Source organism: Orycteropus afer, unplaced genomic scaffold (assembly GCF_000298275.1).
Source record: "Orycteropus afer afer isolate SDZICR_OR568_19922 unplaced genomic scaffold, OryAfe1.0 scaffold00136, whole genome shotgun sequence".
Lineage (NCBI taxonomy): Eukaryota > Metazoa > Chordata > Mammalia > Tubulidentata > Orycteropodidae > Orycteropus > Orycteropus afer.
The window spans coordinates 563,783-575,718 of NW_006921723.1; the positions used below are offsets into that span (position 1 = coordinate 563,783).

Consider the following 11,936-nt stretch of genomic DNA (forward strand, 5'->3'; position numbering starts at 1 on the left):
TAGTGATACTGCCTCGGAAACCCAAGGAGGGGTCACTATGAGTCGGGGCCGACTCGACGGCACATAACAACAACAACAACAACCACTTAGGAAACGCTAGATGGCAGAAGTGGGGGAGTTCACCTGGGCCAGACCACAAATCACAGATTAGAGATATACTGAGTTTTCAGAAATGGTTTGAAATTGACACAGCCATTCTAGAATTGATATTTGATATTTGCTGAGATCCCGCCTGCCCCCGAGTAGAGCATCCTCTTGGGGTTTGTGCCCACCATGGTCCAATGTGAATTGCAACCCTCCCACATGGGGACACAGGACCCAAGCCAGACAGTCAGGTCCCTTCCATCCCCACAGCCTCCCCTCACCCAGAGCTGGCCATGCCATGGGCTTAGCAACCACATGCGGCATCATCTTTTTTTTTTTTTTTTTTTAAAGACAATGAATTGGACTAAGAAACGAACTGTTCTAAAGCTACAAGTGCAATCCTGGTCTTGAAAACATCTTCACAAGAGGTAACTATCAGGAGTAAGCGGGAGGGGAGCTGTCGCATTGGAGTAAATTGTAGTCAATGTCATGAGACAACATATGTGTAAACTGCTGGATGGAAAGTGAATTTGCTCTGTAAACTTTCACCCAAATCACACACACACACAAAAATTAGATCATTAAAAAAAAAGTCTTCACATAGATGAGCACTAGATCGGCACGTCCCTGGTGACACCTGCAGCATGCCCAATTGAGGGCAACACAGGTATCTGCACTCACGGGACCAGGGAGTTCGGAGGAACTTCGCCAGGCAGAATGAATGGGCATCTTTCCTTTAGGAATTCCCAAGACCACAAAGAAGGGAGGGAAGGCCTGAGGCGCTTTCCTGGCCATAGCGTGCAACCCCAGGGGCCATGTCCCACAGAATACAGTTTTAGGAAAAGCTGGGCTGGATTCAATTCAGATTCATTTAAAATCACTCATAGGAAATGAGTATGAAAAAATGCTAACATAATTGGCCTCCTGGTAGTAGGGTTATAAACGATTATTTCAGACTGTTTTTTTCCCTCCACTTTCAAAAATTGTTATAATAAACTTGTATTTTTTAACCAACTATGTTAACACTATTGTTGTTGTTGCTCGTTGTCATCAAGTGGATTCTGACTCCTGGTGACCCTGTGTGCAGAGTAGAACTGACCTACAGGGTTTTCAAGGCTGTGATCTTTCAGAAGCAGATCACCAGGCCTGTCTTCTGAGCCCCACTGCATGGGTTCAAACCTCCAACTTTCGGGTTAATAACTGAGCACTTAAACTTTTGCACCACCCAGGGACTCCTTTATCACTATCACTAATAAATACATTATTAAATACACTTAAAAAATAAAGACACTTGTACCTGTTATAGGATTTCACATACAGAGCATTCTCTCAATGACAAAGTGACCATGGTAGGGAACAGAGTGCGGGTTGCCAGGGTGGCACAAGTGACGTTCCAGAGGGTGATGAACGTTCTGTGTCCTGCTTGTGGTGGTAGTTACACGAATTTGCGCGAATGATAACACTGCACAGAACTGTACAGACACAGCAGGAGTGTGGTGGTATACATGCAAAACCTGGCGGAGTATGAATCTGGTCTTGACTCTAGAATGGCACCACTGTTCACAGTTGCTGCTTTTGGTAACTGCATTATGGCCATGTAACATAATACCACTAGGGAGAGGTGGTGGGAGCATAAGGGAACTGTTTTTCCAACTTCTATGACCGCCTCGGAAACCCAAGGAGGGGTTCACTATGAGTCGGGTCTGACTCGACAGCACATAACAACAACAACATGAGAACCAAGGATGATTTCAAAATAAAGTATTAAAAATTTTTAACTACTTGTAACTTAGTACACAATATTAAGAGACACACTAACCAAGAAGATTGGCTCTGAGTATACAAAGGCCTTTATTTGGATGTGGGAGTGACCAGCACTAACAGCAGGTCTGTCTACTAACATGGGCAGTGGAGAGGGTGAGGGGAACGCAGGGTCAGACAGCCGGCGGGGCTTGGGCTGAGCTGCCCCACTTACTCTGTGGCTATGTATGTACCTGTTTGTCCAAGAACCCTTTACCTTCTGGGTCAGCCAAGTCCCATATCTGCAGAAACACAAAAATGACCGTAAGCATGACCACCAACCACTTCCTGACTGCCTGTGAGGGCAGGAGCCATTGATAACAGCCCTTCTGCCAGGGCTGAGGGCCTCAGACCAACAGCCTCCTAAAGCTAGGAGCAAGAAGGTGGTCCACCCAAGAGCACACAGTGGGTGAGTGGTTGCCCAGAGGTGTGAAACTGGTGGGCAGTCTTCCCACGGGCATCTGCCCAGGCCCCTCACCCAAAGGCAGTGGTGCTTATTCCAGCCTGCCACCCAGGGGGAACTGATACGCTGTCAGGACACGAGAGAGCTTAGCCTCATGGGGCTGGGGAGGCTGCTACCCCAGTTTGGATCTACCGGCTCCAGGCAAAGGGACGCACGGTGGCCTGACCATGCCCAGTGAGAAGGGCTCTGTCCACAGGAGGCCTCCGTCCTCTGGGGAGGCAGGGCAGAGAGGGAGTGCTGCCGCTCCACACGCACCTTCCCGAGGATAATGTCTGAGAGTCCAGATTTCTTCAGGAAAAGTGCAGCTTCACTTGCCCCAACCCGCCCAGTGTACGCCGGGTCTACCTGCAATAGGAGAATAAGCCCTGAGAGAATTTCCCCACCAGGGAAGCAGCAGGGCAGGCACCTGGGACAGAAGGGAAAAGAGGCCACATGCTGCTTTAAGTCAGAGTTTTGCTCTCCAGTTCCATCACATGTCTGTTGATAGCAGCGGCTGAGTCAGCCCCTGACCACCGTGACCCTGTGCATGATGGGACAAAATGCTGCTTGGTCCTGAGTCATCACCACGATCAGCTGTGGATCGGGCTGCTGTGATCCACAGAATTTTCACTGGCTGATTTTCAGAAGTAAATCACCAGGCCTTTCTTCCTCGTCTGTCTTAGTCTAGAAGCTCTGTTAAAACCTGTTCAGCATCCTACCAACACTCAAGCCTCCACTGATGGACGGGGCAGCGGTAATGCATGAGGTGCAATGGCTAGGAATAGAACCCGGGTCTCCCACGTGGACGGTGAGAATTCTACCACTCAACCACCACTGTTTCTCAATTACATGCTATACAGTGGCACAGCCTCCAGGCTCATAGTAACATGCAAGCCACCCACCACAGGATGACTGACTGACAGAGGAGCAGTGGAGTTACATGCTAGTTCAATCAAAAAACACAAAGTGCTAAACTTACCTGCTTATAATAAGATTCATATAATGGATTTCCAGCAGGGATCTATAAACAGAAGCACAAATACTGGTCAAAAGTACATACGCCTCCCTCTAAAGAAAAATGTCACCCCTCAATTTTGTCATTACTAAAATACTCCAAAGTGAAAATCAAATTTCACATACTTTAAACGTCCTCTGTACACAGAATTGGGTTTATCTGCAGACACAGATATTATACCTACTGGATTTAGAAAACTCAAAACCAAACCAAACTCACTGCCATCAAGTCGACTGATGTACATCTCTACAGAAGCAGACTGACTCATCTTTCTTTGACAGAGCAGCTGGTGGGTTCAAACCACTGACCTTTTGGTTAGTACCCAAATGCCTTAACCACTACACCACCAGAGCTCCTTAGGGTTTAGGAAAAGTGACTATTAATGTTCTTTGTTATTGTTTGTTAGTTGCCATAGAGTTGCTTCTGACTCATGGTGACCCCTGTGTTATTAGAGTAGAACTACAGTGCACAGGGTGGCTGCGATCTTCATGGAAGCAGATTGCCAGGCCTTTCTTCTGTGGTACCTCTGGGTGGGTCTGAACTGCCAGCTTCCTGAGAAGCCAGTAGTTGAGCACTTCACTGCAGCACCCAGGGACTCTAAACCCCCGCTAAACCCAAACCCACTGCCACCAAGTTGATTCCGACTCACAGTGACCCCCACTGGGTTTCCATGGCAGTAAATCTTTACAGAAGTAAATTGCCCTGACTTCATTCTGTGGAGTTAGTTACCTTCAAGTCAACTATGGTGCATGGCAACGCCCTGAGTGTCAGAGCAGAATGTGCTCCACAGGGGTTTCAGTGGCAGATGTTTCAGGAAGCAGATCATCAAGCCTTTCTTCCAACATGCCTCTGTGTCGACTCAAACCTCCAACCTTTTGGTTAGCAGTTGTGGTGCAATGAATTACTTGGTATGGCTTCTCTAGCCATGGTCTTTGTGACTCCCACCAGATTACTAGGAGCTCTGGTAGCATAGTGCCTAAGGCACTTGACTGCTAACCAGAAGGCTGGCGGTTCAAACCCACCAGCCACTCCTCGGAAGGAAGGTTGGGCAATCCTACTTCCATAGTGATACTGCCTCGGAAACCCAAGGAGCGGTCGCTATGAGTCGGGGCCGACTCCATGGCAAATAACAACAACAACAGAGGCAGAAGAAGGAGCTCTGGTAGCATAGTGCCTAAGGCACTTGACTGCTAACCAGAAGGCTGGTATTTCAAACCCATCAGCCACTCCTTGGAAGGAAGGCTGGGGAATCTACTTCCATAGTGATACTGCCTCAGCAATCCAAGGAGGGGTCGCTATGAGTCGGGTCCAACTTGACGGCATATAACAGAGGCAGAAGAAGAGGTCTCACTGCCATCAAGAGAGAAGAGCTAGAGGTGGTATGGAACATGTCCTTGGAACCGACATCCCTGTGCTTGTCCTCCTTGGCAAAGTGACGGTTTGTTGGTGAAGTGGGGTACATTCTAGGTGCACCTACTGGCACAGCTAAAAGAGCTTTGTAACACTTGTCCAAGCTGGGCAGAGGCCAGGCCAAGAGGCCAAGGCACAGGGGAGACTGTCCTGATGAAAGAATTGTATCCTGAGCACCTTCCTGACCTGAATTGTAGCCTGTTACTTCCCTAATAAACCTCATAATCATAAGGGTTGTCTGTGAGTTCTGTGTGGCCATTGCAACAAATTATCGAACCCAGCAGAGAAGTAGTGGTGCTGTGGGAGGGACAGATGGTGTCAGAATTGGTAAAAGGCTGGAGGGTGGTGGCGTGTCTGGCCTCACAGGAATAAGCCTTGGGCTACTCATGGTGATTCTGTCTCCCCCTTGTGGGGTTGGAAGAGGTAAGAGGATGCCACTGTCATGTCCCTTTTGCAGGAGTTGAGCATGTCGACTGTTTGCACCAAGAAATCTTAACTCCAGCAAAAACAACACAATCACTTGGGAACAGCGGCAGTGGAGGCCAATCAATCCACTTGCCAAGGGCTGCAGCTCTCCCATGAGCACATGGGAGAAGCACCCAGCCCTTCAAAGCTTTTCTCTGACTCCAAAGTCAGAACACAGGCTTCTGTGCATCAGAAGCACATGAGTCGCAGCACCCTGCAGACGCTGACCAGACCCAAAGACCCCAGGCCCCAGGTCCTGTCTCACTCCTTTTACAGCCATTAGAATAGCTTCTCCAAAGGCAACCAGTCCAGGGCCAACTGCCAGGAGTAAAATGGACACAGATCACTCCCTGCTGCAGGAAGGGGGTCCAAGATCTTGGTGTGGCCCCATGGAGCTCCAAGACTGCACCCATTAGACAGGGTAACCATAGGCCATTCAGGGTCATCCCTGGATCGTGCCTGTTCTGTAGCCAAGTCTGAGCACTTCCTAATGTGTTCCCGTAGCTTCACGAGATGACCTGGTGGGGAGGGGGCGGAGAGGGGCAGCCAGTTGGGGATACACCGAGCAATCAGTCAAGTGCTGGAAATAACACCTGATGCAGGAAAAGTGCCGGAGGTTTATGGAGGGAGAGGAAACAAGCAGTGCACAAGCCCACTGCTAAATGACTGAGCAAAGAGAAGTGGAGAATGCACAGTGTGCTCGTTGTACAGAAAGATGGCGTGTATGCAGCTAAAGACATGGCACAAGGGGGAAAGAGTCCTGAACAAGAGACGGGGACGAGGGGTTCTCTGGTCTCTTAAAAGCTACCTTGAATGCTGTCCTATTGCTATTGTTTTTACTGTGGCAAAAATATATACAACAGGGCATTTGCCACTTCAACGTTTTCTACACGTGCAATTCAGTGACACTGATGCCATTCACCTTGCTGTGCAACCATCACCACTCCCCTTCTCCAGGTTACTCAACCACCACTGAAAGACACTCCGTGTCCCATAAGCAATGACTTCTTCTGCGTGGTGGTGGGGGTTGTGTGCCGTTGAGCTGATCCCAATTCCCAGCAACCCTATAGGACAGAGCAGAACTGCCCCTTAGGGTTTTCCAGGTTCCATCCAGATCGCTATAATCTTTACAGGAAACACCAGTGGGTTTGAACCCTCGACCTTTTGGTTAGCAGCTGAGCACTTAACTGCTGTCCTCCAGGGCTCCTCCCTCCCCCACTCGGTAACCACCAAATGCACTCTGGGTCTATGTGTCTGCCTACTGTCACTTTTTTTTTATTTTATTTTTTTTATTATTATTAGGATTTGGGTGAAGATTTACAGAGTAAATTCACTTTTCATACAGCAATTCACATATACCTTGTCTCATGTCATTGACCAAAATTTACAATGCAGCAGCTCCCCTCCCACTTCCTCCCCACAGTTACCTCCTCCCAGTGTCCATCCCTTCATACTCTTCTGCACCCTGAGCTATCTCCCTGTGCATAAGCAGCCCTTCCTTCTCCCATGATTGTTCTCTCCAGGGCGTGTGTCTACTTGAGGTAAATGTTTAACTCACATGCCTGTACTTTGTTTGGCTGGAAACCACAGTTGTGGGTTCAATTCCAGACCTGAAGGGCAACTAGGGGTCATAGTCTCAGTGGTTACACCAGGCTCCATTGGACCAGCAAACCTGGTCCCCACCTTCTTTTTTTTTTTTTTGCCTCCAAACAATTTTGAGTTTTGTACCACTTTATTCTCCCTCTTTATGTAGGATCTCCTACATCATTCACATGAACTTATAGGCCCATTGTCTGCCAACCCCATATATGATCTTGGATACACTCTCCATTTAGACACACCCAATTGTTCAGCCTGCTCACCCATCTATCCGTCCCTATACCCATGTTTGCTTTCACTGACAACTCAGTACTGTATATGCAAAGGGGTTCATATTTGTTGTCTGTACTGCCCATGTAACTCTCTATGTCTTTCTCATCCTCAGTGCTGCCATATTGGTCACTCACATTTGGTACATTGCCCTTCTCTTCACCCAAATCAATATTTATCTCTATCTATCTAACAGCATTCCCTCCCCTCCCCTCCCACCCCTGGTAACCAACAAAGAAAATGTCCTCCAATAGATAAACTTTTCCTTAACTTTTACAATAACGGACTAATACAATATTTGTCCTTTTGTGACTGACTTATTTCACTCAGCATAATGTCCTCCAAGTTCATCCACGTTATGCGGTGTTTTGCAGATTCTACATTATTCTTTAGCGTTGCATAGTATTCCATTGTGTGAATGTACCAAAGTTTGGTTATCCATTCCTCAGTTGTTGGACATCTAGGTTGTTTCCAAGTTTTGGCTATTGTAAATAGTGCTGCGATGAACATCGGCGTGCATATATCTGTTCTTGTTATGGCTCTCACTTCTTTAGGGTATATACCTAGTAATGGGATGGCTGGGTCAAATGGTATTTGTATTTCCAACTTTTGAAGGAATCGCCATACTGCTTTCCACAATGGTTGTACCATTTTACAGTCCCACCAGCAGTGTATGAGAGTCCCAATCTCTCCACAACCTCGCCAGCATTTGTTACTTTCTGTCTTGTTGAACTTTGCTACTAGTGCTGGAGCAAGATGGTATCTCATTGTTGTTTTGATTTGCATCTCTCTAATAGCTAATGATCGTGAGCATTTCTTCATATGTTTGTTGGCCGCCTGAATATCCTCCTTGGTGAAGTGTCTATTCATGTCTTCTGCCCATTTTTTAATTGGATTGTTTGTCTTTTTGTTATTGAGGTGTTGGAGTGTTCTATAAATTCTAGACTACTGTCACATTTTTAAGAACAAATTAAACATGGGGAGGCAGAGCCCTTCTGGTTAAGATCACCAGACCTGGCCACTGCACCCACGTGCTGGCTGCATGAAAAGACCCATCAGATGAAAAGTGATGTGGGAATACGTGTGGCCCCTGGGGGACGCCAGCATCTGCAAACACACAAAGACCTAAAAGTACGGAGTGAAATACGAAGATGTGATGGAAACAGAAGAAAGAAAGAGGAAGAAAGTCAAACAGAAAAAAGAGCAGAAAAGAGAAATCTTAGAAAAGCAGAAAACTAAACAGAGCAGTATGGAAAAGAGAAACAAATATATCTATGTGTCTGTTCGTATATATATATATGTGTATCTTGAGGAAGAAAAGATAAAGACATTGAGAGAAAATTTAGGAGATAGATCTATAGCCAGACTCCCTGGGAGGTACAGACGGTGCACGCATTTAGCTGCTAGCTGAAGGTCAGAGGTTCCAGTCCACCCAGAGGCACCATGGAAGAAATGCCTGGTGACCTACTTCCAAAAAATCAGGCACTGAAAATCCTATGCACTATGGTTCTGCCATACACACAGGCATCATGAATCAGAACTGACCCCATGGCACTGGTCAGAGTCCCTGGGTGGTGCATTGGTGACTGTGCTCAGCACCCTGAAAGAAAGGTCTGGTGATCTACTTCTGCAAACGCAGCCACTGGAAGGTCTGTGGAGCACAGTTCTACTCTGACACACATGGGGTCACCAGGAGCCAGAGTCAACCGCACAGCAAGGGTTTTCAATGCAGCGCCACCAGAGACCCCTGGCCACCTGCCGAACACTCCTGGGAACCAGTGCGGGAAGACCGTCCAATACCTCCACCACCCAGCCTGCATGCCCTGTGGGGTCAAGACTCCAACACAGGCTGTGTGTTCAGGACGTATCTCTGCAGAAGGATAAAAACAGACGGGAAGGACGTAAGCATGACTGCTCTCTGTTGACAAGGCCATGGAGGATCCGGTGGCCAGGCCCCGTCACTGGCTCCCTCGGATAACACACAAGGACCCCAAGGCCTCCACCTTCACCCAAGAGGTCTCGCTGCTGCCAACAAGCTGAGAGGCACTGAACAAAGTCTATATCCAGTAGTTGTCTTTAGATCCCAGGGTGGGTAAGAAAGAAGTTCCCAATGACCAGGATTCCAGGAACAGAAGTACGTTATTTGGGGCATATGGGGCTATTGGGTATCTCAAAACATTCTAATGCCTATGAGAGCCACAGTCCACAATGCAGAGACAAAACCCCAACTTGTCTGGAAAAGCCACCAAGCACCTACCCAAACCCCGACGGGCTGTGCTAGGCGACGTCAGGACCACTGGAGACTGCATACGAGGGGTCACCAATAGAGAACCTGAGGGGCAGTTGGTGCACCTCCTGAGGTGCTGTTAGCTGCTATCGAATCACCCCAACTCACCATGACCATGAAACCAAACTGCCCACCCACTGCTGCACCATCTCTGTGATCAGGGGCACATCAGACCATTATGACCCAAGAGATTTTCATGGACTGATTTTTGAAGTTGATCCCTAGTCCTTTCTTCCCAGTCCATCTTAGTCTGGAAGCTCCAATGAAACCTGCTCAGCACCACAGCAACACGTAAGCCTCCACGGGCAGGGAGGTGATAGCCGTGTGTGAGGTGCACTGGCCAGAAATGGAACCCAAACCTCCAGCATGGCGGATTAGGGTTCTACCATGGAACCACCACTGCCTCCCTCTAGAACCAGGTGCTGTGGATTGAACTGTGTCATGTATGTCCATTCCCCACCCCCACTGAAAAACATGTGCTGTTAATCCTCACCTCTATGCCTGTGGTTATAATTCCATTTGGAAATGGGTTGTGTTTGTTGTATTAATGAGGCAGGATTAGTACATGGTGTGTTTTGAGTCAATAGCTTTTGAGAGAGAGAGGTTAAACAAGCATGCTAGAAGCAGAAGTGGGCGCAGAGAGATGCTAAGCCACACGAAGATGGCACATGAGCAAAAGCGAGAAGACACAGGGACCTTTCTTCAGAGCCGACAGAGAGAGAGCCTCCCCGTAGAGCTGCACCCTCAACTCGGACTGCTAGCCTCCTAAACTGTGAGAAAATAAACCTGTTTGTTAAAGTCACCCATTTGTGGAATTTCTGTTATAGAATATAACACTAACTCTAGATAACTAAGAAAGGGACTCATTTGGGTATACTTGGGCAATGACAGCAGCTAGAAGTTCTATTGTGTTGCACACATTTCTGGTCCTGCAGAAGCAGAAGGGGGAGGGGAGGAACCCAACTTCCTCTCATCACACTGCGTCCCCCTGGGAGCAGGAGTCACACCTGCATGCCTTCCTACACCCACCCCACCTCCCACCCTAGTAAGTCCTTGGGACAGAGATGAAAACTGCACCGAGACGGCACTGGGTTCCTGTGATGGCCAGACAGGTCCCCGCTCCTGGGCCAAAGCCATGAGCACCCCCAGGGCCCCTGCGGTGCGACAGCAGCTTAGGAGAGACCTCCCAACTGCAGAGAAAGACCCCCTTGTGCTGGGGTGGGCAAAGCGCTGCCCTCCACTCACGTCTGACAGAAAGTGAACCCAGGCCCAGCCCTCAAGAAAGAAGAGGCTGCAGCCTCACAGTGATGCCGGAGTGATAAGACGGGGACGGAGGTGGTTCTTATGGTGGCAGCTAGAGCAAGGCTGGGAGCCTGAACTACACGTGGTGCCCTGCACTGCCCAGACCATGAACAATACAGTCAGGATGGTAAAGGTGACCCCAAGAAACCACAGGGCACAATGTCTGCTTATGCCTTCTTGGTACAGACATGCAGAGAGGAACACAAGAAGAAACACCTGGAGGTCCCTGTCAATTTTGGCAAATTTTCCAGTAAGTGCTCTGTGAGGTAGAAGACAATGTCTGGAAGAGAAAATTCCAATTTGATAAGATACCAAAAGTGGACAAGGTACACTGTGATTGGAAGTGAAGCATTATGGGCCAGCTAAGGGAGGGAGCTCTGGTAGCGTAGTGCCTAAGGCTAACCAGAAGGCTGGCGGTTCAAACCCACCAGCCACTCCTCGGAAGGAAGGATGGGCAATCTACTTCCATAGCGATACTGCCTTGGAAACCCAAGGAGGGGTCACACTATGAGTCAGGTCCAACTCAATGGCATATAACAACAAGGGAAGAAAGAAAGACTCCAATGCCCCCAAACGGCCACTGTCTGGATTCTTCTGCTCAAATCCACAAACCCAGGCATCTCCACTGGTGATGTGGCCAGAAAGCTGGGTGAGATGTGGAATAATCTGAGTGCCTCACATTGGCAAGGTGGTGAAACTGAAGGAGAAGTACAAGAAGGATGCTGTCAAATTAAGTTTAACAGGAAGTCTGATGGTGCAATGGTCCTGCTACAGTTACCCAGAAAAAAGGTGGACGAGGAAGACAAGGAAGAAGAGGAGGAGGAAGAAGATGAACAAATAATTCTTTATCTGTCTCCTTGTAAATGAATACCTCAGAGCAGGGGATGGACAGATGTGACTGGCACGTCTCGGACCTATCTGTTGCCCTCCTTAGGCTTACTTACAGAACTGGACCATGATCATTCTGCAGTCTCTTCAAAGTGCCCCCAAGTCGTCAGTGGTTTACATGAAATGGCTGCAGGTGTCAGGAGCACCCTGACGCTGTATCAAAGCTGTGTATCTTCCCAAATATTTTTCAAATGAAAAGGAACTCTCAAGTTCTCCTCACTCTGCACTTTGCTATCGGTGTGACAAGGCATTTCAAGATGTTTCTGGCATTTTTTGTTTGTTTGATTTGTACCAAACACCAAACTCACTGCCATCAAGTGGATTCCAACTCACAGCAACCCTGTAGAACAAAGCAGAACTGCTCCATAGGATTT

The 11,936-nt window shown here is 48.1% G+C and overlaps 1 protein-coding gene and 1 pseudogene across 1 annotated transcript in view; one reads left to right on the forward strand and one right to left on the reverse strand.

The window, feature by feature from the left end:
• Nucleotides 1–9,740, reverse strand: part of EPS15L1 (epidermal growth factor receptor pathway substrate 15 like 1) — a 144,680-nt gene extending 134,940 nt beyond the window's left edge. The window contains exons 1-4 of the mRNA XM_042781588.1: nucleotides 9,732–9,740; nucleotides 3,306–3,347; nucleotides 2,603–2,692; nucleotides 2,079–2,126 (exon numbers count right to left, since the gene is read on the reverse strand). Of these exons, the coding sequence (XP_042637522.1) occupies nucleotides 2,079–2,126; nucleotides 2,603–2,692; nucleotides 3,306–3,347; nucleotides 9,732–9,740 (189 nt within the window). The remainder of the gene's footprint in view (nucleotides 1–2,078; nucleotides 2,127–2,602; nucleotides 2,693–3,305; nucleotides 3,348–9,731) is intronic.
• A 643-nt stretch (nucleotides 9,741–10,383) lies between these two features.
• Nucleotides 10,384–11,541, forward strand: LOC122150412 (annotated as a pseudogene).
• The last annotated feature ends 395 nt before the right edge of the window (nucleotides 11,542–11,936 follow it).